Source organism: Cucurbita pepo, chromosome LG16 (assembly GCF_002806865.2).
Source record: "Cucurbita pepo subsp. pepo cultivar mu-cu-16 chromosome LG16, ASM280686v2, whole genome shotgun sequence".
NCBI classification, from domain to species: Eukaryota; Viridiplantae; Streptophyta; class Magnoliopsida; order Cucurbitales; family Cucurbitaceae; genus Cucurbita; species Cucurbita pepo.
Window position 1 is genome coordinate 6,060,132 of NC_036653.1, and position 26,056 is coordinate 6,086,187.

The 26,056-nt window shown below is 37.5% G+C and overlaps 5 protein-coding genes across 11 annotated transcripts; 3 read left to right on the forward strand and 2 right to left on the reverse strand.

Annotated features, from left to right (window-relative positions):
- The first annotated feature begins 708 nt into the window (after positions 1 to 708).
- On the forward strand, positions 709 to 4,649 carry LOC111777873 (protein smg8-like). Of its 3 annotated transcripts, none has more exons than XM_023657601.1 (4): positions 709 to 1,314; positions 1,941 to 3,674; positions 3,740 to 3,793; positions 4,189 to 4,630. In XM_023657601.1, exons 1-4 carry the CDS (start codon positions 826 to 828, stop codon positions 4,444 to 4,446), a joined length of 2,535 nt encoding a protein of 844 aa, XP_023513369.1. In that variant the 5' UTR covers positions 709 to 825; the 3' UTR covers positions 4,447 to 4,630. The 3 variants fall into 3 exon arrangements, with proteins under 3 accessions (XP_023513369.1, XP_023513370.1, XP_023513371.1); XM_023657602.1 differs by having other exon boundaries at positions 914 to 1,314; positions 2,183 to 3,674; positions 4,189 to 4,649; XM_023657603.1 differs by having other exon boundaries at positions 914 to 1,314; positions 2,330 to 3,674; positions 4,189 to 4,649.
- Positions 4,650 to 4,782: 133 nt separating this feature from the next.
- LOC111777874 (transcription factor FER-LIKE IRON DEFICIENCY-INDUCED TRANSCRIPTION FACTOR) lies at positions 4,783 to 6,328 on the reverse strand. The gene is made up of 4 exons (XM_023657604.1): positions 5,822 to 6,328; positions 5,399 to 5,596; positions 5,113 to 5,286; positions 4,783 to 5,012 (listed from the first exon to the last, which is right to left on the reverse strand). The coding sequence occupies exons 1-4, from the start codon at positions 6,263 to 6,265 to the stop codon at positions 4,926 to 4,928; spliced, it is 903 nt and encodes a 300-aa protein (XP_023513372.1). The 5' UTR covers positions 6,266 to 6,328; the 3' UTR covers positions 4,783 to 4,925.
- Positions 6,329 to 8,563: 2,235 nt separating this feature from the next.
- On the forward strand, positions 8,564 to 11,618 carry LOC111777876 (E3 ubiquitin-protein ligase RZFP34). The gene is made up of 12 exons (XM_023657605.1): positions 8,564 to 8,750; positions 8,858 to 8,945; positions 9,070 to 9,129; positions 9,833 to 9,865; positions 9,965 to 10,042; positions 10,131 to 10,174; positions 10,249 to 10,289; positions 10,387 to 10,469; positions 10,567 to 10,658; positions 10,827 to 10,896; positions 11,004 to 11,045; positions 11,217 to 11,618. The coding sequence occupies exons 1-12, from the start codon at positions 8,644 to 8,646 to the stop codon at positions 11,376 to 11,378; spliced, it is 900 nt and encodes a 299-aa protein (XP_023513373.1). The 5' UTR covers positions 8,564 to 8,643; the 3' UTR covers positions 11,379 to 11,618.
- Positions 11,619 to 12,713: 1,095 nt separating this feature from the next.
- LOC111777687 (protein UPSTREAM OF FLC-like) lies at positions 12,714 to 17,401 on the reverse strand. 5 transcript variants are annotated; one of them, XM_023657400.1, is made up of 7 exons: positions 17,056 to 17,401; positions 15,769 to 16,052; positions 15,635 to 15,704; positions 15,355 to 15,476; positions 14,310 to 15,168; positions 13,287 to 13,586; positions 12,714 to 13,181 (listed from the first exon to the last, which is right to left on the reverse strand). In XM_023657400.1, the coding sequence occupies exons 2-7, from the start codon at positions 15,956 to 15,958 to the stop codon at positions 13,109 to 13,111; spliced, it is 1,614 nt and encodes a 537-aa protein (XP_023513168.1). In that variant the 5' UTR covers positions 15,959 to 16,052; positions 17,056 to 17,401; the 3' UTR covers positions 12,714 to 13,108. The 5 variants fall into 5 exon arrangements, with proteins under 5 accessions (XP_023513168.1, XP_023513166.1, XP_023513167.1 ...); XM_023657398.1 differs by having other exon boundaries at positions 16,963 to 17,401; XM_023657399.1 differs by lacking the exon at positions 17,056 to 17,401 and adding an exon at positions 16,446 to 16,902.
- A 1,774-nt stretch (positions 17,402 to 19,175) lies between these two features.
- LOC111777258 (DNA ligase 1) lies at positions 19,176 to 25,867 on the forward strand. The gene is made up of 17 exons (XM_023656781.1): positions 19,176 to 20,218; positions 20,528 to 20,644; positions 20,882 to 20,983; positions 21,059 to 21,175; positions 21,405 to 21,635; positions 21,720 to 21,814; positions 22,138 to 22,225; positions 22,710 to 22,841; positions 23,423 to 23,535; positions 23,659 to 23,760; positions 23,847 to 23,908; positions 24,103 to 24,174; positions 24,276 to 24,349; positions 24,438 to 24,494; positions 24,953 to 25,030; positions 25,138 to 25,215; positions 25,447 to 25,867. The coding sequence occupies exons 1-17, from the start codon at positions 19,391 to 19,393 to the stop codon at positions 25,513 to 25,515; spliced, it is 2,415 nt and encodes an 804-aa protein (XP_023512549.1). The 5' UTR covers positions 19,176 to 19,390; the 3' UTR covers positions 25,516 to 25,867.
- The last annotated feature ends 189 nt before the right edge of the window (positions 25,868 to 26,056 follow it).

The window sequence follows — 26,056 nt, forward strand, 5'->3', positions numbered from 1 at the left end:
GCACTCGAGCTAGGCAATCGATTAACATTTTGTTATCCATTAACTAAGCTGATGCATAACTTGATTTACCCCTTTCCACGTTACTAGCTTCAATTAAAAGAAGAATGTCATGCCAGCTTATCCGAACAATAGCCAGTGCATAGGCTTTTAGATCACGCCTCTACCTACACGAAGGATCTGTTGATTGAAATAAGTTGTTCAGTTTATAACAAACTTGTACAAGAAAACCCTATGGTTTGTATCGTTGCCTACTCCTCGCTTCTTAAAAGTGAAGGCTATGACACCTAATGCCCCTGTTATTTTATTGCGATATGGTTTGTTACCTACTCCTCGCTTCTTAAAAGTGAAGGCTATTCCCACAAACCAACACAGGTCCTCTAGTTTGTCCTCACTCACATGCATTTCAGGAAAATTCCAAAGAGGTTATCCAAAATAGAATTGGAGGGCAACTTGACAATGACATGGTTCATAACCTACTCCTCGCTGCTTCGAAGTAACGGTTATCCTCAGACCAACACAAGTCTTTCCATAAATGTTTTATCCCCACACAGAATTGATCGAAATAAAGCAGGTTTAACTATGAAGTTCCTGTGATTGAGCTACTAAAAAAAAATGTACCCGGTAGTCTCAAATGTCTATTTTGATCCTTGAAATTACTATTTGGTCCCTGGGAAAGGTCTTTTTTGCTGCAGCGAGGAGGCGGGAAAAAGTTCATGAATGAACTGAAAAATGCTCTCTAGATGAATTGGTGAAGTTCATGAATGAGAGAAGTTAACCACTGGAACAGTTTTCAGTTGCATCGGAAGCACAATTTTTCTCTCATTCATGGACTTACCTAATTCATCCTCTGACCAAGAAATTCTCCGGCCGCCACCATTATCAACACTCACTTCCTCTTCAGCCTCGCAAACGCCGCCGCTCCCTCCTCATTCTGCCTCACCGGATCCCCCTACTTCCTTTTCTCCTTCATCGCCGTCGCAGCCGCAATCCGTTCCTTGCCTTTCCAACAATGTCGTCGTCGTCGGTTTCATTGGTAGGAGACCTAATAATTCGATTCAACTCATCAATCGGATTATTGATCACAACGTTTTTGGATCCGGTAAATTGGATACAAAATTGGTTGTCGCGAAAGAGGAAGTTGAACAATGGTTCAAGCGGCGACGAATTAGTTACTATCACGAGGAGGAAAGGGGGATTCTGTTTTTGCAGTTTTCTTCCCACAGAGGCTCCGTGTTCGAGGCGAAAACCGATTATGATTCGGAGATTCAAGAACATGAGTTTGGTGATCTTCAGGGAATGCTTTTTATGTTCTCTGTAAGTGCTCGTCGATTTCTCATTTCTTTTAATTTCTTTTGTATCTGTTAATCTTCGGACGCATGCGTTCATCAATTAACTCAACCTGTATAATCTGTTGTGGAAAATTGGTTGTTCTCGTGATATCATCTCTCAACATTAGGTGAAATTGTCGTAGATTGTTGGTTAATTTAGGGAATACATCTCCATTGGTATGAGACATTTTGAATTAGTCCAAAGTAAAACCATGAAAGTTTATGTTTAAAATGGACAATATCATACCATCGTGGAGAGTCATGATTCTTAACATAGTATCAAAGTCATGCTCTTTAACTTATTCATGTCAATAGAATTCTCAAATGTCGAACAAAGAAGTTGTGAGCCTCGAAGGTGTATTCAAAAGTGACTCAAGTGTCGAACAAAGTACAAGTACTTTAGAGAAGGAGTCGAGCCTCAATTACGGGAAGGCTGTTTGAGGGCTCCATAGACGTCAGGGAATGTGCTCTATAGTGTACATTTATAAGTAAGGAATACGAGGTCTTTTGGGGAAGTCCAAAGAAAAGCCACGAGAGCTTATGCTCAAAGTGGACAATATTGTATCATTGTGGAGAGTCGTGATTCTTAACCGAAATCGATTACTAATGCAGGTTTGTCATATAATCATATATATTCAGGAGGGATCGTGGTTTGATACTAATGTTTTGAAAAAATTAAGAACATTACAGTCTGCTAAGTATGCATTGGTAAAATCACGACCTAAACCTCCATTGCCGTCTAGGCTGCGTTCTTCATCTGCTTCATATTCCTCATTGTTTCCTGGACGGTGTACACCAGTGATACTCTTTATTTTCATTGATGACTTCTCAGATGGCCTCATTTCTAATTTCAGCAAGAAATTGCAGTCATCTCTTGAAGCACAAATTCGCTTTCTAATCAAGAATTTTTGGAGGCTTAATGGTTCTAGAGGTGGAAGGGCCTCAAGTTATGCATCTTTGTTTTCACTTGATGCATTAAAAGCTGTTGTTCTTGTGGACAGGATTGCAAATAGAACAGCTGAATCTCTAGAGTTTGCCATTAGCCTTATGGAAGATGTTTCAGATTCTCTTCTGCTTGAAAGCCATGGTGAAAGTGCTAGCGAAGAGGATTTAGTGTCTCTAAAGGAGTTTATTTCTCGGCAGGCTGACATTCTAAGGGGTGGAGCCTTTACTACTCATGATGAACTTCCAAGTATGGAGATTTGGTTATCTTCAAGCCAACGAATTCTCCAGGGGATTCTCTCTGCAAAATGTGGTTGCATAGATAAACTGGAAACCAGAAAACGAAAACCACGTCCTTGGTACGTTCCATCGGTATCGATCGAGAGAAATGCTTTAGGTATCGCCGTATCTAGGTTTTCAACTTCATGGTGTGAAAGAGTATTACCAGGTGCTAAGGAGGTTTATCTAAGAGATTTACCTGCATGCTACTTCAAATCACAGCATGAAGCCCACATGGAGAAGGCTGTGCTTGCTTTACATTCAATGGTTAAGGGGCCTGCGGTGCAACATTTTGCAGAAAGGTTGAAGGAAGAATGCAAATCCATTTGGACGTCAGGGAGGCAGCTATGTGATGCTGTTAGTCTGACTGGAAAACCATGTCTGCATCAGAGACATAGCTCGGAGGATCATTCAAGTGCATATGTTTTCCGACATGCTTGTGGTTGCGGCCGTTCACGGCGACTACGAACCGACCCTTTTGATTTTGAATCGGCGAATGTTACTTTCAATCGTTTTGCTGGCTGTGACAATTTTCTTGCAGTTGTCCAGTTACCAGGAGTAAGCATAAGAGGACATATTCAGTTATCATCATGGACTTTGATTCGAGTTGGTGGTGCAAAGTACTATGAAGCTTCAAAAGGTTTGCTTCAGAGTGGATTTTATCCTACTCAAAGGTTCTTATCCAAATGGAAAATTAGTGCACAAATGAGGGAGAGTCCAATAGATTTTAGCATGAATGCCCTCATGGGCACTGTTTCTATTGGCTTTGAGCATGAATGCCCTCATGGGCACCGTTTCCTACTGAATCCTGACCATCTTAAGGAGCTTGGATCGTCTTATGCTGCATGCAATGTGACTGATCCTCTCAAATATGGTAAACGTGGTCGTCATGGTAAAGCTCGTGATAGTGTTAATGCAGCAAATGCCACCATTCCAAGTAAGTCAAACTGCATAAGAAGGATGATAGCAAATGGGATTGAGGACAATGGATGTGGTTTGTTCATGCTGAATCGAGACCTACCAATTTTCATGAACTGCCCACATTGCAAGCTCTCAAAGAATGGGAAAGATCCCCCAAATGTTAAGATCTGTGGCACAATATCTCAACTTCAAAGGATTTTCATGGTATGCCATTCTTATGAGTTTCTTGGTCGTCTGTTATTTGTCATACTGTTTTCTTTTGATGGCAGGTGACGCCTCCCTTTCCAATAGTGTTGGGTATACATCCAGTGATACACTTTGAGGTTAGTCCCGATTTTCTATGATTATGCATTCCTACTTATCTTAGAAAAGATTTTTCTCTGGATCCCACATCAGTTGGAGAGAAGAACGAGTGCCAGCAAAAACGCTGGGCCTCGAAGAGAGATGGATTATGAGATCCCACGTCAGTTGGAGAGGAGAACATATCTTTTTTTATAAGGGCGTGGAAACCTCTCCCTAACGGATGCAATTTAAAGACCTACTAGTAGTGGGTTTGAGTTGTTACAGATCTACTAGCGGTGGGCTTGGGCTGTTACAGATCTACTAGCGGTGGGTTTGAACGGTTTCTCTCAATGTGTTTTCTCTCAAAAGTTGGCACTTAAAAGATGTGTCCACACAAATGGACACCTAATATCATTCACTGATCTTTTACTTGCAGGAGTTGGGGTTGCCCCATTCTGTTCCTGGACGGCAGCAGAAACTGCAGTTCACATTTGGAAGTCAAGTGGTGTTGCCTCCTGAGAGCTTCCTGACACTCAGGCTTCCATTTGTTTATGGTGTGCAACTTGAGGATGGAAGTCTTCACCCTCTGAACCCTCTCCAACATCAACCTGAAGCGACTGCATGGATAATTGGGGGCACAACGTTAGAAATCCTGTCAAAGCCTGGCTGTCTGGATCAGGGATCTCAAACATAATCAAAATCTTAAAACATTGGAAACTTGATCTGTATGAAGGGTTTCAATCATTCAACCAAAAAGATGTTTCTAAGGCTGAATCATTCCCCAATGCTGCTGCTGCTTCCTCCAAAACTCCCCCATGCTGCACAAGATTAAACAAAACAAGTCGGAATATGTTCTTATGAAGTGTTCTCATTTAGTTCTTAAATGTTTCATATTAGTTTGTTACAACTGATATTTGCTTGTATAGATGACTTTCTTTGTTTGTAGTTTGGAATTGGGCAATGAAGATTTGTGGAGCTTTTCAAATTGGATATTGGATTAGTTCATGTGGTACATATATAACTTCAAAGATTTGGTGAAATTTAATCTCTATGAATTCAAAATTCAAATGGCTTTACAATACAAAGTTGCTGATTAAAATAATTACAATCTCTGTATTGGTTTAAAGGGTTAAACTGAAAAGGAAGAAGAAAAATAGAGAGATTAAGATGTGATTAGAACTCAAATCCATGGTTAAGAAGTGCCCCCGTAAGCCAAAGCTTCAGATTCGGCAAGTTCATGTCCATCTCACAATTTCTCACCTGCAAAAAACAGATTTACAATGGCATAGCATGAGCCATTGGGAAGCAAACCAAAAAGTTCATCTCAAGAGAATCAGATTGTATGTAAGAAAGTAATTACATTAATGGTAGCTGTGAGAATGAATCTGTCAGAAGCAGAGGCCAAATTGGAGCTTTGAATACTGAAGCTGGTGAGGGATTCAAGAACCTTGTAAAGAGACATGGCTACTCTTTCACCCATTTTGCATACCAGCCTCAAATAAAACCCTCTTTCCTCCACTTGAAACACATCCAGCTTTGAATGAAAGAACACAGCCAAATTGCACATTATTAACACACCTTAGCGTCACAATTTCATCACAGACCAGAGCATGAAGTTTTATCTGATCTTACAACTTGAAATGTACCTGAATTATTTTGCAGGGGAGGAATTGGCCAGAATGTGAAGTTTGAACAATCTTCTTGTGGTTTTGACCTCGATGACTCGTTTGTGTTTCGTTGATTGAGGATTCCAAAACTGATATCTCCGCTTTCAGCTTCTTCGCCTGCACTTGTAGCTCCTTCACGTACAGCACTGCGTCCCCAACAATGGAAGCCTTATCCATCTGCATTTTTCCACATCATGAATTCGTTCTTTTACCATTTCATTCAAAAAACATCGACAAAATTTGTTGTTCTTGAATGATTTTGAGATTTTAACGATTTCAAAATCATCCACGGTTTGAATTTAGAATTGAACATGTTTGATATTAACTATTTTAAAATTGCTAGCCGACCTAACCTACATGACCTAACATAGAATTTCGAATGTGAGTATCGATTTCTCATACCTTAGTTATATTTGGAACCAATGAACGCAATGCATAAAGCTTTTCCTTCATCCTTCCTCTTCTCCTACGCTCGGAAATCAAAGTTCTGGATCGATCGACCTTCGATTTCTTCGACGTTGTGACGGAAGAGTTCTCAACAGAAGTATCGTCTTCATCTTCATCTTCGTTTTCAACTTCTTTCATGATGCTATTAAAACTCTCCAATGAACTAAACAAAGAATTAGGATCTGAATTCATGACGATATTGGAATCCAGAATGTATTCCGCGCTAGGATCGAGGCGATTGTCGACATTCATAAAATCAAGGTCGAGGTTATCAAATATCGGATTCTCGCTCCCTCCACGAATCAGATTCACATATTGATCGAAGTTGTCGCCATGGATGAAATCTTGAAGCTCAAACTCATTGATGTTCATCATCAAATGCTTCCCGACGTGCTCCATGTCAAACGTTACAGTACTTTGAATGAGGCAATTGATTGATGGATTAAGATAAAGTGATTAATGGATTAACTTATAAACAGAGGAAATGAAGGAATCAGTGTGAAAAAAAAAATTGATTAAATGGACGAAACATGACATGTGATGCTTAAACCCCAAAAACATGAATTTTAAAATTTTAAAAATTATTTAATAATCTTCGTTAAATAAATATTGACATCTTCCACATTTTTAAATATTAAATGATATAATAAATATAAAATTAAACAATATGTCCCCCACAATTTATAAATAAGGTTAAAGTTTTCGCATATATACAAATTTAAAATTTTATAGACCAATTAAATATTTTTTAAATTTTAAAAGTAATTTAATTATAAAAAAACTCATAATATTTATTTTTAAAACTAAATTAATAAAAAAAAATATTTTAAAGTTTAGTTTAAAGGGTATTTTTTTAAGATTATTTCCATTCAAAATTAATGGTAATTTTTAAATTTTAAAAAATAATCATTAGTTGATTAGCAATAATTAATCGTAATTAACTGATTGGATCTATAATGACATAAGGTTAAATGCATATCAACTCCTTTTCATCTTCAAAATATATAGTTAATTAAGTTGTTAACTAAATGTCAACTTAGCTTTGGTCATTTCGCTTCTCTAAATGGATGGTTAATTAATTAATTAATTATGTGATTAATTATTTAATTGTTGCCATTTTTTAAAAAAATATCAAATCATACAATAATTATATAATTGGTGTGATTTGTTCTTGGGGAGGCCTAATCTGAGGAAGGGATGACTTTTGTTGGTGAATAAAATTAATTAAAAAAAAATGGTATCGTTTTGAAAAAATGGCGTGCTTAAACGATACCTAAATTTCTTTAATTATTTTAATTAGTATGAATTTATCGAGTCTAAATCTATTTATAAATATTTAAATCTTTAAATATTTTATTTTAAGAATATTCGTAGTATATTTTAAGGACGATATATATATATTTTTTATGGATGATATAGGAAGAATATGATTAAAATAATTGTTGTATTTATAAAGTTTAATTTACTAAATTGTGATAATAGAAATGATTAAATGCCACCTGTCATTTTGTAGTTTTGACTTAGAGAGAATCTTCAACGGAAACGGAAGAAACGGTATGGGTTTCATCATGCACGGCATGATTGTGGGCTATTATTGGCTGTCGGCCCATAAAATTTTCGGCACGCAGCCATTTTATTTTAATTTATTTTTGTAATAATAAATTTGTGTGAAAAATGTTTAAGCTTGTTTTGTGAGTTTAATTATATATTGATTTAACTTAATTAATTGTGTTTGACACAAGACTCCCACGTGGAAATAGCATTTTCGACGGACGTCTCCACGTGCTATGAACCAATGAGGCGTTGCCAAGTCGCTGAGTCATCACTTTAATTCATTCTTAATCGCCCACCACCTTCCGCCTACGTGTGATTAGTCGTTTTGATTGTTTATTAATTGGGCCGTTCATTGGGCCATATACACGTACAGTCCACTGGGCCCAAATAAAAGCCCAGCCCAGTCGAGGAGCCTGATTTTGAGGCCCATATTGACCATTTTGGATTCACCTTCACGTGTGCATTTTGCTCTTTTGGATGTTGATGGGATTTGAGAAGCCACTCATGAGCCCATAACCCCTACGATAAGCGCGACCTTTCGGTTGCGTGCTCGCACGAGCATAAATTTATTAGACATAAATTAAGAATTTAAAAGTTTATTTTATTAATTTGTTCGTTTATTTAACGGGATTAAATTTGTTTATAATTAATTTTGGAAAATTTAAAGCTGAATTTGAATATGACTTAAATGGATTGATATGGGTATGGTTCAAAAAAATTTTGAGATGAAGAAATTTGGAGTTATTAAGTTACAAGGCAGAAACACAGTCAGCAATTAGTCAGATTCCTATCCAAATAACGTTCTTTCAGAATACCAACAATTTTGCCGCGCGTTTCAACGGCCGACAGCTGTTTCTCTAAATCCACTGATGATTTCCCCACTCGCTTCCCCGCCGTGCGTGTTTTTCACGCGGAACTTAAACCGGCTGCGTGACTGAAACCCCCGGTTTTTGAATTGAGTGGCGCGTGGAGAGTTTACGCTTCGTGGCGCGCGAAATCCCCGAAGTGCGCTTGCTGACAGGAAGCCTCGTTTTCATCGACTCGGTACGTCGATTGGCGCGTGGTACATTACGCTTCCTACTGCGAAATCCCCAAAACGCCCTTACTGACAGTTTAAACCCCCACTCGAAATTCTCGCACTGTGCAGATCTCTGTAACGAAAGGATTTTTTTTTTTTTTTCTTTTTTCTGAGTGCTGTTTGTTCTTGCTCTTTTTCCGTTTCAATGGAGATTCATATTCAGGCTTCGTTGTCTTCGCGTTCATTATCTGAATCTGAAATTTCTGCTTCCGATAATACAGATGCTGCGGATCGTGAATCTGGGAATTTCGGGTATGAATCTGCTCTGCTAAACTTCTGTTTTGTAAATGTCGATCTGTGTTTCGTTTTCGCTTTGGATTTTGTATCTCGTTCCTTAACTATCGATTGTTCTGGTCTAGGTGCTCGCATTATCGGAGGAGATGCAAAATTAGAGCGCCCTGTTGCGATGAGATCTTTGACTGTAGGCATTGTCACAATGAAGCGAAGGTTGGAATTCTATTCTCATGATTTTTCCCTTTTCTTTACTCTTGCTTCTTCTTCCCTCTTCATTGTTTTCCTATCATTTATTTTTTNTGTTAAGGCTTTTCTTTCATCTTCTTGCTTCGATCAGAACTCCCTTGAATTGGAAACTCTTGACTCACATGACGTTCCTCGCCATCAAGTTCAGAAGGTTTGCATTCTTCTAATTTTGTGTTCCAGAAAGGTTTTTGTTACGTTGTGTTTGTTTCATTACAAATTTGTGGAAACGTTTGAATTTGTAGCTAATATTTTCAAAACTTGGGAGTACACAACAAACACAAAGAAACTCATATAAGGAAATTAGTGTTCATAAGCTTGATTTTAAAAACAAAAAATCAAATAACGACCCCTTAAGTTCCTCTCTTTCTTCTTTTCTGATGAACTGGTAATTTTGAAGGAAACAGTGGAGTTCCAGACCTGTTCTAGATTTGATTGCTTTGAAATTTTAAATGATACGATCTGCAGTAGATGATATACTATAGCTCCTTAATCAATCTGAATTGGGGAAACTTGAAAAGGCGACTTTTATTTCGGTGGGTGGAGGTTTTTCATTTTTTAGCATTATTGGACTTTACGAAAAGCTTGAACAAGACTTAACGAAGATGGTATTTCCATAAAACCACGGCTTAATCCTGAAGCAAACCTGATGCTTTTATTTAATAAAAAAAGCACAACTATAAAGTTTCACCAGTTGTGCATGGTGCCTTTATGAGTCTTTGTGCCTTTTGTATACACTCAAAAAGTAATCCATTTTAACATTGTTTAAACTAGTTTGGACTACTTGAGGAAAGTGTTGAATTCATCTCTTCTCCTCTAGTTATTGACTATATGTTATCTTTTATTACACCTTGCAGGTTATCTGTTCCTTGTGTGATACAGAACAAGATGTAAGTTCCTTGAGAGCGACACTGTAATTAAAACATATTGAGAAACATAACTTTAAATGGGTGTAATTACTTTGCTGAATTCTTTTTTGTTTCAAACAGGTTCAGCAGTACTGCATGAACTGTGGAGTCTGTTTTGGGAAGTACTTCTGCAGCATATGCAAATTCTTTGATGATGACGTGAGTTAACTCGATGGAGAAACGTTTTCGTAGTCAGTTTCTGATGCTGCGTTTGATTTCTAATCACTTCAGTTTGTTCCCTTTTCAGGTTTCAAAGAATCAATACCACTGTGATGAATGTGGAATCTGCAGGTATAAGTTTTTGAAGCTTTTCTTTAGTCTTTTGGTTACGCTTTTCAATATGTTATCTTAATTCTATTTTGCAGGACTGGGGGGAAGGAAAATTTCTTCCACTGTAAGAGATGTGGTAAGTGAGAGACAAAACTCAAACTCAAACTCAAGCCTGTAATAGCTAGAAAACAGTTACAAAACTTACTTTTGTGTTCTTGAAATGTTTGTCGTAGGATGTTGCTATTCGAATTTAATGAAAGACGGGCATCGTTGCATCGAAAGAGCAATGCATCATAGCTGCCCTGTCTGCTTTGAGGTAAGGAAAAATCAATGCAGAACTATCTTATGTTAATGCTTGCCTATTGGTTGAATGAACATTACTCGTTTTGATATGTCCGAATTCTTCAATGCAGTTTCTATTTGACACAACAAAAGACATCAGTGTCTTACCTTGTGGCCACACCATGCATTTGAAATGTGCTAAAGAGATGGAGTCACATTTCCAGTAAGTACATCACATTTGAAATGCTTATATTAGTCTTTTCACTCGATCTTGTTTGAAATGAAGCAGATGCGAGGTCAATAAGTTTAAGTATTTTCATTTATGATTGTGTAGAACACGTTCCTGATTTATATAAGTTGCTACAATGTGGTTCTTTTATCGTTCGTTCAGGTACTCTTGCCCTGTATGCTCAAAGTCAATCTGTGACATGTCTAGGTTGTGGGCAAAGCTTGATACAGTGGTAATCAGATTATATTACTTTTTCTTTTCTTAATCTCCCCGAACAATAATGTGAACTAAGTTCATTCATCAAGTTCTTGATTTCTTTTTCTCAAACTATAAATGCAGATTGCTTCAACACCGATGCCTGATATGTACAAAAACAAGAAGGTAAATACCCTTTCAACAATGTTTTCGGCTTTCTGGTCTTAATTTCCTGCTTGTTCTTAAGAGATTTGAAGAATAAAACGGATGCCCCTTTCTTGGATCTTTATGCAAACGGAGAGAAGGCAGTTATAAATCTTAGAGAGTTATCATATCGTTATGCATACACCTGCGCAGGTGTGGATTCTATGTAATGACTGTGGTGCAGAAGGTGAAGTTCAATTCCATGTGATAGCTCATAAATGCTTGGACTGCAAGTCCTACAACACCAAACAGACAATAGGAAGAGGACCTCCTGCTTCTTGCTCATCGACAGCGGTGACCGAGATAGTGAGATAGACTTTCCTGCCAAAAGAAGTTTTAAGAGGCGAAATTCTTGGTCTTGCTCGCCACATTATGGTTATCTTATCATAATCATAATAAGACTATTGCACCAAGTAAGCTTGGGTCAAATGGTTCTCAAGACTAGAATGGGATCGCACTACCAAATGTCACCGTTCCTCATGGCATGTGTATATATGTAAATTTGGATGGATTTATGTGGTTTTAAGGTTCTATTTGGCTGCTCGTTCCAATCTTTGGTGGTGCTGTTCTCTTTTAGTTTTTAGCAGTTTACGTCCGAGTGTCCTAAACAAAACCATTGAGTAGTCACAATCCAAATGTGCATCACAAAGTAGTGATTCTCGATCACAACATCTTTGAAAAATCATAAAAAGTTCACAGCAAAAACTTTGAGACATGAAATGGTGACGAGATCATTGTGATTTGCTTTTTTAGCGTCTCAGAGTAAGTTCAACGGCCCAAACCTACCCCTAGCAGATATTGTCCATTTTGGCCCGTTATATGTCATCACCGTCACCCTAACTAACCTAACAATTTTAAAACACATCTAATAAAGAGAGTTTTCCACGCTCTTATAAATAATGCTTTAACAACATCATCATTATCTAGATGGTGATCTCTTCCTTTGAGAAATCAACCAGAGAGCACTAAACATCAAAATTGTGAGTTATTTATCGAAAAACGAAATACTAAAAACAGCATCATCATTATCATTATCTTGATGGTGATCTCTTCCTTTGAGAAATCAACCAGAGAGCACTAAAATCACAAGATGCATATAAAGGTGAACCATTTATTATATCGACCCCACAAAAAAAGAAAACAATTCCAACTTTCTCCTTCTCTCTCCAACATCTTCATTATTGTCAAGAAAAAAAAGGACAGTGTGCTGAGAAGACAGAGACTCTAATAAAAGATCAACTCGAAACACAAGATTTGAAATTTTAACATTAAAAATGTAGACTTTAAGCTAAAAAGGTTGTGCTGTATGGAGCAAGCCCCGTTATCCTGACATGCCTGTCTTTTTGCTTTGAATGAGAGCCCCAAGTATTCTGCATTTAAATCTGTGCCCAAATAATGCATCTTTTTGCCTCTAAGTTTGGACCTTCCAGAGAAACAGCAGAATCTACTCACACTCTCTCTTCTCAGCTTAAATTTGGACCTAATCCCCACGCTTTCCAAGGCTTCTTCTAGATAAAGATGCATTAAATTTTGCCCAAACACTCAAAGGAGCATCTCTTAAAATAACCAAACTTGGGCTTTTGAGAACCATGTCTAATCTCACTTTGAAGACAGCGAACCCATGTTTCTTTTAATATCCTCAGCAGAAAAATGAAGAAAAAAGGGACCATGACCCATTTCATTCAAACAAAAGGCAATTATTTACAGGCATTTTATTCCTAGCTTTTTTTTTGTTAGACTCTCTGTCTGCAGAAACTATTCTAAAGCTAAAGAAGGAATCATAAAAAGAAGTGATTGTAACTGTAGTTTAAAGGAAAGTTACAATTTTGTCATTTGATATTAGCTGACCTGACAAGCAAAGGCAACCAGCCCTCAAGATCTCTGAGTTGGTCCACCGCCAAACGCCGGGCACCTCAAGCTGAATGATGGTGGTTTTAGCCTTTTTACACTCGAGAGATATGCAGGATCATCAAGGACCCACCCACAAGTTATCAATATCAATAGAATTCGATGAAGATCTGATCAAAAGTAAGATCAAGCGTGCTTTAGGTACTGCTAACATCCGTGCTGTTGCAAGTTGATTTAGACCAGATTATAACCCGAGCTCCTGAAGCAAGCCTGTGAAACAAGAATTGAACTAAATGTCAACAAAGATTCACAGAAATAGTGGCTAAATAGTGCCACATTGAGAGTCTATTATGAAAATTGCACGTCTGAACTCAACTTTCTTCGATCTTGATCACGTCCTCTTCCTCTTCTCGAAAGGAATCTAGCCTCTTAGACTGTTTCCTCGTGGAGCAAGGCTCTGTAATCCTTTTACTGCTGTCAATAGAGGCAGTGGGGCTTGTGGTCTGAGAGCTATCGACTCCATTAGAATTTCTTGGTCTATCAGAAGTAGGAGATTTCATTGGCTCATTTCGTGGCTGCTTGCTTAGTGAAGCTTTAATAGCCCGTGGAATGCACTTTGAGCGGCCAGAGGTCGACCCATCCTTGTCTTCAGTTGAACTCAATTGCTTACATGTCCTACAGTATTGGCTTATGGTAAGTTATTAACTAGCTGAAACTGCAGGCATTATGAAGAATAACCACAAAACATGAAGTACAAACATGTATTTGAAAGATAAGAAAGGTTCACATTCTATTGTGGCAGGCATGAATGGTAGGTTCTTTTAACAGTGGGATCTTAATCATCAAACAGAGATCAAGCTTCAAAGGATCTTCTTACATAAACATGAGAAACAGGGTAAAACGAGTAACAGTAAGAAGACACGAGAATTTTCCCCTATAAGCATTACTATGCACGAGTTCAAAATACAAAAGAACATGATAGAAATGCTGGTTCGCCAATCACGGCCAGCCAAATGGCATAATCTCTAATCAAGCTTAAGGCAGCGTAAACATGTAGCATGGGAACTTTATAACTTCTTAACTTCCTATGCAACTAGGCAAAGAAAATTAACCGGCAGAATATAGCACAGGCATAGATCAAGGGTTCCATCAATCAAAACAAGGAATGGCCTTCAGCATGTTAAAGGTGGTGTACACGGGATAATTAGGTCCCCCATCCGCTAAAATCATGATAACGGTTTTATTTTATCAATTATGTCACTGCCTTAATCAAGCAAGCTTGATCACTGGGCACAAAATATATGAGGAGAATTGAAGACATACAAAAAAGGATATCTAGCTTCAAATTTGTGGATGTTAGAACATTTCATTGGTAAAGTATATGTAGATAAAAGGAACCTGTCAGCATTGTACGAAGATGATCGTTTTAGAGTTGTAAGCCCGTCCCCTTGCAGCATTTTAGTCTCAATCAAGCTACCACTGAAGTATTCCTTGTCTTCCAACCTCAAACCCATCATCCTATGATTCTCAGACAGGCAGTTGAGTTCTCCCAACATCACTGTAGTAGAGAATAATGGGGAGGGAAATTTGGAGTGAGAAAACCTTGGTTTGTAGGATGGAATGAGTCCAAAACTGTGATCCTTTACTGATATTGATCCACACGAGATGAGCTGCATTAACACATTTGTAGCCTTGAGTCTTGCATTGGTTGGCATCCGAATTTCTTCTTCTTCAACAATCCTAAAACTGTTGACTTTACTAGCATCGGCTCGGATAAGAGACTCTAAAGTTTCAGTCTTCTCTCCTGAAGAGGAAGCACTAGAGGACAATGGGGGTGGAGAAACCGACTCCGGAGGGGCATTATAGTTTTTCTTTTGATTTGAAGCATCATTGTCCGGATCTAGGGACCCATCATCTGTTGAAACTCCCCTTGTACAAGTTTCTCGAGTTTTAGGTCTGCTAATATTTTCCTCAGTCTGAGTGGATGCATCAGACAAGCCATCAGTCTTGTACACCTTGTATTCTGTCAAGCTGAGACAACCACCCCATGAACTCTTTCCACCTCCAGAATCAGGAGACATGCCTGATGAACCAGGTCGAAGGACAGTCAACGAAAGGTCATCGACTTGAGAATTTTTCATTTCTTTTCCATTCATGCTTGAAGATGATGAAGAATCATCCTGACTCTGGGAAGATGCTGGATCAGGTAATTGCTTCAGTGGCTGAATACTCACATTGCCGATGGAACTGAAAGGGTCTGTGAGAACATATCCAACTTTCAAATTCCTTTTCATTACTTGTTTGCCACGAGAAGCAGACCGAAATGATCACCGTATAGTTCTTTCCCAGTTAAGTTTTTCAAGTTACGTCAAATGTGCATTTAAACCGCCTATTAAGAGTTCAAAACTTCATATGGCATTGTTTTTTTTTTTTTTTTACTAACCTTTACTAGAAGTGAGCTCTTCAAACAGCTCGGAGCCTTTGAGAACATACTCATTTCCATGGGCCGGAAGAATTAGGTCATCTTCGCAGAGATCATGCCAAACAAATCCATTCTTGTAGCTTCTGCATAATTCGGCCAACAGAATACATTGTTTGAATAATTCTACGTTACAACATTATAGAAACTTCAAAATCTGAGAGTTTTCTGATTATTACTCACCAACATTTATCAGCATCCAAAGAGATGCGAATGAAAAACATAAAGATTGTAAATAATTTACCTCTTACAAGACCAAGAGTACAGGGTAGCCATGCCTCTTCCTCTGAGAACGTTAAGCCTGTTAATCACATCTGGGAAAAAAAACCATTTTAAAGTATATCAATTCGTTGGGAGAGGAGAGGGAGGGGGTTATACCTCTCAAGAACAGTCCCTCGGGGGATGACAGTGGAACTTCCATGAAATGAGGATGCTCGAGCTGCCTGTTTCTGCATAGATAGTAAATCACAGGCACCTTCCGAGTCTGTTGGTATTTGGGCGATTTCTCAGTCCACACCTTAGCTCTCTCGGGACTCAGTTGGTTGTATTTCTTCATTCTCGTCTCCATGGCACCTCAATATTCATCAACCCCTCGTCAAAGCGGCTACCAATCGATCAGATTCTGGGATTTCAGCTTCCTTAGGAATAGTGTCGCAGAAACCCTGTAAGAAACAAGTCAGCCTCAGATGCGTGAAGAAGAGGGCTTCCTTTATGAATACAAATGGCAGGACAAATTGGAAAAAGTAAATGCCAGATCTGAGAACAGAGGAAGAACAAACTCCAACTATAGTGCAGCCAGAGTGAAAAATGACCAATCATAAGGGAGAAAATTAAGAAACATTGGTGTTAAAAGAACAGGAACGGAGCTAGATTGACGAAGAAGAAGAAGAAAGAAAGCTCGCCCGCGTTTATTGCTCAATGGTACAGAGACAGCACGTTAATAGAAGCATTGGAAAGTTGGGATCATATCAGACGTCGACTTTACAGATAGAGAGAGAGACGTAGTGACATGGGTCTGAGAGGGACACGACGGAAACCAAACCAGAAGCTCTTACCCCTCCTCATTTTCTGGAATCTTCCCTTTTTGCTTCTTTTCTTACGTTCCCTTTCTCTTTTTTGGCTGATTCTGCGGAACGCCATGAGGGAGCTACCTAAGCTTGCCTAGTTGCCTCTTCTTAATCATAATATCGCTTCGGGGGGAAAAAAAAAAACAAAATCTACTCATTGTTCTGTACAAGTGCCACTCCACCACCGTCAAAACTATTACAGGAGTTGACTGTTAAGAGTGAAGAAATTGAACTCCGTGACCAAAAGTACACTTTTGAAAGTTAACTGTTCTGTTTGTACCTATGGATCCCAAACGAAAATGATGAGTTTTTCTATGCAAGTTACAAAAAATGATCATATGGGTATGGATGTACGGGTGAAACACCCCAAATTCTTCAATCTGAAGGCTTGCATTACCAAATCAATGATTTAAAAACTATACAGAACCCACTTGGCTGAAAAATCACAGAACAAATTATCATGAAATACGTTGGGGCATTTTTACAAACAGGTAGAGTGCATCACCTTACTCGAAAGGAAAAAAGAACAGGACGAACAACGAACCCAGATGGAGAAGCGCAAGTCGAGTCACTGAATGATTCTATAAGCAAAGCTTACCCAACACAACAGCTGGACATAATGGAATAATTGTCAGGAAAAAGAGGCACGCCGACGAAAAAACATGGCGGATACGACAGGGAGCAAGATCGCCTTGAATTTGGTTGCTCCCTTTCCTCCAAGGAACCAACCTTCTCCTAGATTGGCCTCATTAAATACTGCACACTATCGTGGGTCATCCCATTTTGCTGTCTCTTGAAAGCTTCATTGCCGCTTGGTCCGGAAAATTTCAATCCAATTCCCTGCCGAAATGGTCTGGAAATTCTCTGTTCCCCGCCATCCATTGATCCACCAAAGAATGACTAAAAAAACCCACTGATTGATTCCATGGAAAATCTTGAAATTGAATTTTAAACTAAAAAATTTGTTTTGGATTATATGATATTTATATAAAATTATTCAATTTACTCGAAAGCATGCGCTTGTCCAGCTTCAAACATTTATGAGCCGAAAAGACAAGCCACGTGGCCCATAGTGCTCTTAAATTACATTTAACCCCCTGCTCTTCTCATATTTATATTATAATAATAATTCATTAATCTAATCATCTTTCTTCATTTTTCCTCGTTTCTGGACCGTTGATTAGAATGATGGATGCTTATGATGTGAGCTCAAGATTAAACTATGTTTTTACCGTAACACTTACTACGGTAAACTATTAATATTATAATTCAACCAGAATAAAATTCACAGCCGAATGGTGGTTTATTTATGGGATTAAGAATAAAATTTTATTTATATAAATTTAAATATTAAATATTTACAAGTCACAACACATTAATAATATCAATTATAAATATTAAATATTTTTAGTATTTTAAAAGTATGGAGCTGTAATTTTATTTTGAATTGTCAGACAAAAATATGTCAACTCACCACCCGAACAAAATTTTTAGTTTTTTTTTTTATAATCAACTTTAACCCCAAATCGATATATATATATATATATATATAATATATTGGTTTTATTTAAAAAAAATCATTTATACTTAAATACAGATATTTATATTTAATAAAACAATTGAGAAAAGAAAAAAAACAAAACAATAGGTCGTGGAAGGGATACCTGCACGTTAATCAGGGTCCAGAATTTTGTAGGACAGTTGACTATGCCCTTTAAATAACGGACAGTGTCTAATGAACCAGTTTTTGTTTGAATATATAGCTTTATGCTGCTGTACCATACTCTTCTAGCCTTTAATTAGCATTTTTTTTTCTCTTTTAAAAAATTATTTATTTCTTCGTAAATCCAAGGCAAATTTATAAATTTAAAAAAAAAAAATTATGCTTTTTCAATAAAAATAAAATCCCTCCCTCCAATAATTATAGTTTCATAATCCAGGAATAATCTCTCAATTGATATGATGCCTTTTAGACTGAGACGTATTCATGAAAATGTTATTAATTTTAATTTTTTAATTTTATTAATTTAAATCTTAATTCTTTTATTTTTTATATTTATTCCAATTTTACTAAATTCAATTTTTATTTTAATTTTTAAAAACTAAATCGTTTTATTATTCAATTGGTAGCAAAACGCTGTTAAAAAAGATATTATATATAAAAAAAGAATGTTTCTTGTCACATTAATCATTATATGTATATATATTTTTTATTATTTGTGTTTCTGCTCTCGACAGTTGGGCGCTACGGTTAATAATAGAGGCATCTTGTCCGGTCCCTTCACTGCTTTTTGGGACAGTTTTATTTAAATTATTTATTTTAATTATTCATTTGACAGCTTGGAGCCTTTACTCTTTTTTTCTATTATTTATTTTGTTTTTTTTTTGTTTTTTATTACCATATCTCGTTATAAATTTTTAAGATTCTTTTTTATTAATTTTGTGCTAATTATATATCGATTATCTAAAATTATTAATTTTTCAAAGCTATTTTAATCGCAAAATTGGTCATTCATTGGGCTTCATATGTTGTTGGGTGTCTAAGCGAAATTAATTTCAGCCCAATTTCCTGAAATTAAGTTCGGCCCATTTACGTTATTTGATGGGCCAATCCGGCCCATTTATGGTATTGGATGGGCCAAATCCGGCCCATCATCTCCCATCAGAGTATAGATAAGGCCGGAATAAGCGAGTTGTTCAGACTCCGACACAGTTGGAAGAGATCAAAATTGAACCTGAAATGGGTAATTAATCATTCAAAGAAAATCAAACTCGCGGCGTTGATCGGAGTTAACAATTACAGTCCGATCATAACCCAAAACCCAAAACCCTTCCCGCCATTTCTCAGTTCTTCGCTTCCGGCAGCTTTGTTCTGTTTTCTCTGCATTTACTCTCTCTGAAATCGTTTATACTCGTTTTAGTATCTACAATTGATGCTTCCTCTGCGTTCATGCTACTGTTTACGCCCCATTACATTGGTTCATCCTCAATTCAAGAAACTCATCTTCTCCAACAAACCTCCCTCTGTCAAACCCATTTTTAAGAATTTTGTTTCAGCAATGTCTTCTCGTCCTTCTGCTTTCGATGCTCTCATGTCCGGTGCTCGGGCCGCTGCCAAGAAGAAGCCTGTAAATTCTTCTCCCAAGAAGCGTAAAGCCCTAGATTCTTTAGACCCTCCTCCGAAATCTAACTCTTCCCTGGCTTTGGAGTCAACGCCGCCTGTTGAATCGCAGTGCGGTAGTTCAACCTCAACTTTGGATAATCATGGATATCCTAATCTGGTTAAGTCCGAGGAAGCTGTAGATTTGGGGGAAACCAAGTTGCGTCAGGATGATGGTGGGAATTTTGGAGGCAAGATTGGGCCGGTTGCGAATAAGAAGTGCGCGTCTAGTGTTCAAGAAAGAACTGCGAAATTGAAGAGCTCTATCCCAGAGTTGAAAAAGAAGGCCAAGGATTTCAACTCGAAAACATTTGCATGTTGGAATGAGGGCGAACGGGTTCCATTTTTGTTTCTGTGTTTGGGGTTTGATATGATTTCGGAGGAGTCTAGTAGGATTACTATCACCGATATCGTCTGCAACATGTTGAGGACCGTCATGGATACTACACCCGACGACTTGGTAGCCACTGTGTATCTTTTGGCGAATAAGATTGCTCCCGCGCACGAAGGGCTCGAGTTGGGTATTGGGGATGCTTCTATTATCAAAGCTCTTTCTGAGGCATTTGGGAGGACAGAGGCACAGGTTAAAAAACAGTACAAGGTAAGGTGCCTTTTGAACTCATCCTTTAAATTGTGACAACAATCTGTTTTTTCATAGTCTTGGTTTAATTTTCATTTTAATGTGCTTCACAGAGTTTGTAATTGCAAAATAATGGATGATAAAGGCCCCTTTTTTTTCTTTCATTAGTACTAAAATGTTTTCAGGATGTGGGCTGCACAAGGGTATTATCAAGAATTTCACAATTAATTGATACCCGGTGTATTAGGAATTTGTCGCTGGGTTCTATTTGAGCAACGAACATACTATAATTAATGTCTCAGTTGTTTGCTTCCCTTGTTTATTTGACAGGAATTGGGAGATTTAGGTCTTGTTGCCAAAGCGAGCCGTTCGTCACAATCCATGATGCGAAAGCCTGATGCTTTAACTATTACCAAAGTATTTGACTCATTTCGGCTGATCGCTAAGGTGTGTTAGGCTCGTGCTTTCAGTTGCTTACTGCATAACCAGTAAACTAGGTTGTGGTTAGTTTGAGTGTGAACTATCAAGGAGTGGAGTTACTACAAAATTTCTAATACTATGGCGTTCTTTTGATTATATAAACGTGGGGCCTGGGATTTCGTCTATGGTGCGCTGTACAATTTGTGGTGATAAAGTCATATTTATGTTGAAGATTTCCTTTTCAACGTTTTTGAATTATTCTAGGAATCTGGCAAGGATAGTCAGGAGAAGAAAAAGAACCATATCAAGTCACTGCTTGTTGCTGCCACTGACTGCGAACCTTTGTATCTGATTAGATTGCTGCAGGTTATGTCTCGGGTTTGTTAGAATTAATATTGTATGTTCTTTTCTATATTGTCAATTTTCTTTCATACCATGCAGACAAAATTGCGAATTGGACTTGCTGAGCAGACTCTTTTAGCTGCATTAGGGCAAGCAGCTGTATATGCTGAAAAACATTCAACACCCCCAGCGAACGTTCAATCTCCTCTAGAAGAGGTGACTACATGTACTCGGTGTTTGTGGGAACAAATCCTTTTGTCTCATCAATATCTCTATGGATAATGTTATGATTTTATTTATCAGACTCTAAGCTATTATAATTAAGTATCACATTTTCAACTTCGTCTACACAGCTTGGTTTTACTGGTTTACATTCATAGCGCCATTTTCAGAGCTCTTAGATGTTCTTCTGAATTGGAATGTTTTAACGTTATGTTTGCATCAGGGTGCTAAGATTGTAAAGCAGGTGTATTCTGTGCTCCCTGTTTATGATAAACTTGTCCCTGCGCTTCTTAATGGTGGTGTGTGGAACCTTTCAAAAACATGCAACTTTACACCGGGAATTCCAATTGGACCTATGTTGGCAAAACCAACAAAGGGAGTCTCCGAGATCTTAAATAAATTCCAGGGTTTGGAATTTACTTGTGAATACAAATATGATGGGGAACGTGCCCAGGTGATTGAACGAACAACTTGATAAATGTGGTTTCTGCTGCTATTTACACATTTCATGTGGCATGGCTTCACTCTCTTTATGCAGATTCATTACATGGAAGATGGTTCAGTTGAGATCTACAGTCGAAATGCTGAACGGAACACTGGAAAGTTCCCTGATGTTGTTCTCACGGTATCAAGGTAGAGTGGCTTGGCAGTGTTCACTTCAATGTCTGACTCTAGTTTAGGACCAATGCATAACACGATTTAGACTTATTATATTTCCTTTGAAATGCTGAATGAAACTCTGTAAAGTTCCCTGGTTGTTGCTATTTCACTTTTTTTTTTCAGTGTGATTTTTCCATTTCATCCTTCATTGTATTGTTTTTCATTGATTTTTATTCAGTTGCAGCATGTTGGATCTGTTGAAATACTTTGTTCTCGACCCTCCTGCCACCTATTTCTGCATTCATTATTATTATTTAAATATTCCATTAAATTTTTTAATCTACTTCATTTTTCAGGATAAAGAAACCATCTGTAAGATCGTTTATTTTGGATTGTGAACTTGTTGCTTATGATCGTGGAAAACAGAAGATTTTGCCTTTTCAGGTACATTAACCTTAGTACATTTGTTATCTAGTTGTTGTGCGACAGGATACGTTTGTCTATGGTTTTTTCCTTTCTAATCTTATTTATGGATTGGTTCCGTAATAATATCTACTTTTGGCTTTTTAATATCTTTGTGCAGCTTTTATGCCATAAAAAGTGGATTAAAAAATTCACATGAAACTACCAGAGCTTTGGAAGATTCAAACGACCATGCAAGAACATCTGAAATCACTTTCTTTGCTACTAAAATATAAATACTTCTAACCACATTCACCATTCTCCTTTTCTAGGAACCTACGATTTTTTCCTTTTTGGTTTTCACCTTAAGTTCCACCAGAACTACCCATCTCAAACTTTTCTTTTGAGGGCTGTTTTAAAACTACTTTTATTAGACATCATCTTCCTATCATATTATTCTCTTGTCATTATCTTTACCATCTAGAGTCACGGCCGAAGTAACACTGACTGCTGAACTTTGCGACAGATTCTGAGTACACGAGCTCGCAAGAACGTGGCCGTGAGCGATATTAAGGTTGAAGTGTGTGTATTTGCTTTTGATTTACTCTATCTTGATGGTCAACCACTTATTCAGAAAGAACTTAGTGTTCGTCGAGAGGTAGAAAATTTTCCCTGCTTTTGTCAGTTTCATACTCTCTCCTTCCTTCTTGTGTGTGTGTGCTTGCTCTACAACTTTTATTGGTGTTTTTTACTGTTTTCTCTCTCACGTTCCTTCCTTCTCGTGTGTGCATGCATGTGTGCTGCACAATTTTCATTGATGATTACCAACATTTCAGGTTGTGTTTTTTTAGCCAGTTTATGCTATTTATTTATGTTTTTTATATCAAGTATATTAAGGTCATTTTTTACGACTTATTGTAAGTACTGTTTCCTGTGACGTGGAACTTTCACCAATTCACTCTGCCTCATAGTTTTAGCGTTCAAAATTATCTTTGTTTGGAAGAATGCTTTTGGAGCATGAAGAACTCGATTAACTGAGTAGACTGATGGATCCTTGTTGTTCTCTCTTATAAAGATGTTTTCCCTTGTCTAAGATTGCAATATTGCGGTCCAAATGTATTGCAACTTGGCCATGAGATATTCCTTTTTCCTTCAACCGATATGCTGTTCTTTAACATGCTTTCTTTTGGTGTCTGCAAATGGCTGTGCCATTTATAACTCAGGTTCTGTACTTTGCAGCATCTCTATGATTCATTTATTGAAGAAGCTGGATATTTTCAATTTGCCACAGCAATAACAACAAGCGATCTTGAGGAAATACAAAAATTCCTTGATGCATCTGTTGATCAAAGGTGTGTTACTTTTTCCTGGTTGGCCGGTCTACAAGGTTTACATTTTATCTTATTGTGTTTTCCCTTACATTCTTGAATGACTAATTTATTCTATGTGTTCTATTAACTAATCTTTGTTTGCAGTTGTGAGGGTTTAATCATCAAAACATTGAACCGGGATGCTACTTACGAGCCTTCCAAGAGGTCACTTAACTGGCTAAAACTGAAGAAGGATTACATAGACAAGTAAGTGCTTCGTGTAGTCTGTATAAATGTTGTATGATAATGTCAACTGAGCTTTATGGATGCCCATCCATGCCTGTATACTGCAGCATAGGGGATTCACTTGATCTGGTACCAATTGCTGCTTTCCATGGCCGTGGGAAGCGTACAGGTACTATAACTGGAAAGTAGTTTTAATAATAAGTTGCAATAATTGCATATTGCCATTATTTAAAATAATTAGTTTAAATCAAATGGCTCTCTCTTCCAGTAATATCCAACCTATAGGTGCACAAGCATGTATGCGTGTCACATGTGTATACGAATTTGTGTTATGTTGTTCTTATCCCTCATACATATTTCTAGGTGTCTATGGCGCATTTCTCCTTGCCTGTTATGACAATGACAATGAAGAATTTCAAAGTATTTGTAAGATTGGTAAGGATAAGGAATGCTTTAAGTTTCGTTTTCTCACTGCAACTGTCAGCGCTTGTCCAATTTTTTTTTTCTATCTAATAATAAGTTTTGATGACTCGTAGGAACTGGTTTTTCTGAAGCAATGCTTGAGGAACGTTCTGCTAGTCTCCGTTCTAAAGTCATTCCAGAACCAAAGGTCTGTCGTCTAATTCCTATTATATGTGAGCAATAAGGTTCCCTGTATGATTCTAATTTTTAATTCAACATTTTCTTGTTAATTTCAGTCATATTATCGGTATGGAGATACAATCAATCCAGATGTTTGGTTTGAACCTACTGAGGTAAAGTTATGACTTTTTCCCTGAAATCTCATTTATGCTGTCTTTTGTTACTCCTTTTACGCCCCGTAATTCTTCCTCAGCCAGGCTTCGGCAGAATAGCAGAGCAAGTACAAGTATTAGTAGAATAGCAAAAATGTGTTCCTCGTTNAATAGCAGAGCAAGTACAAGTATTAGTAGAATAGCAAAAATGTGTGCCTCTTTTCCTCTCCTTGCTGTATGTTTGTTTTGTAAGCTCATTCCCCTTCAACGGTAGTATTTAAGGGTGGCGTGAGCTTTTACACCCCCTCTTTTTTGGTATTGTATCTGTTGTGAATTTAAGGTATTTGTTGAAAATAACATGAAAGAAAAGGCTTTGAAAGATATTTCGAAATCAACAGATTCAGTTTAGACTCACATTGCAAGTTGAATGCCACTGGAGTTCTCTTCTTATTCATCCTTTCCTAATGATCCTCTTTCAGGTTTGGGAGGTTAAAGCGGCAGACTTGACTATCAGCCCAGTTCATCGTGCAGGAGTCGGCATCGTGGATTCCAACAAGGTTGTATCTGTGTGCAAGTTTCTCTTTTTAATTTTCTCCATCATTATTCTTTAATTCTTTCTGTAGTTCCTTCTTTTTTCTAATCATTCATGATTTTTTGTTTAAAGGGAATTTCTCTTCGGTTTCCACGTCTTGTTCGTGTAAGGAAAGACAAAACTCCAGAGGAGGCCACATTGTCTGAGCAGGTGAATATTATTGCATAACCACATTGTCTGAAAGGTTTTCTGGGTGCATGCATGGAATTAGTGGGAGGAAATGGCACATAAGAAGTATAAAGGGAAAACTGACGTATCCCTAATATTTAAAACATCTATAACTCTTTCAACCTCTAGGAGTATATGCTCTAGTTCCATGGTTTTCTCATACTGTTCTTGTAAAACTTCTAACTATCTGCATACATTCCTTTTAAAAATTAGGTTGCCGACATGTATAATGCTCAGAAACTCAACCACCAAAACAATCAAGATGACAATGATGAAGACTGAGGACTGAAGTTTTAATTCTTTCGAAACGTGTTGCTCTCTTGATTTTCGAACGGATAATTATTGGCAAATTACCATGTCTGGTCATGGCGCCATGGCACGTGTCGTGTCTGCTTGGCCTTGGGGGGTATGTTTCAGGTTCAACCGATCAGATTTTAACTGATTTCTATATTCCTTGCAATGCATAAAATGTTTTCCTGCTGTTGAGCCAAGAGTTTCATGGGCCCACATATGTTCTCAAATCACCCTTAACAATGTAGACAAAAATGTGAAATCAATTTTTGCGTTTCTTCTATCTCGACACTTGTAGTACATTACAAATTTTTGGATATTACATGAGCTGTTTCTCGTGTCACCTTTTATCGTTATAATTGTACATTATGTTGCTTTCTAGGGGACACTGGTATTGCAAATAGAAGAGTATTAAGCTCCATATGATATGCTTGTAATAATCATCGCAAGTTTATCTATGGATTTTAGTAGGCCATTCCATGATGAGCCTGGACTTTGGCTTGAGAAGATCTGTCCAAATGAAGAGAACACA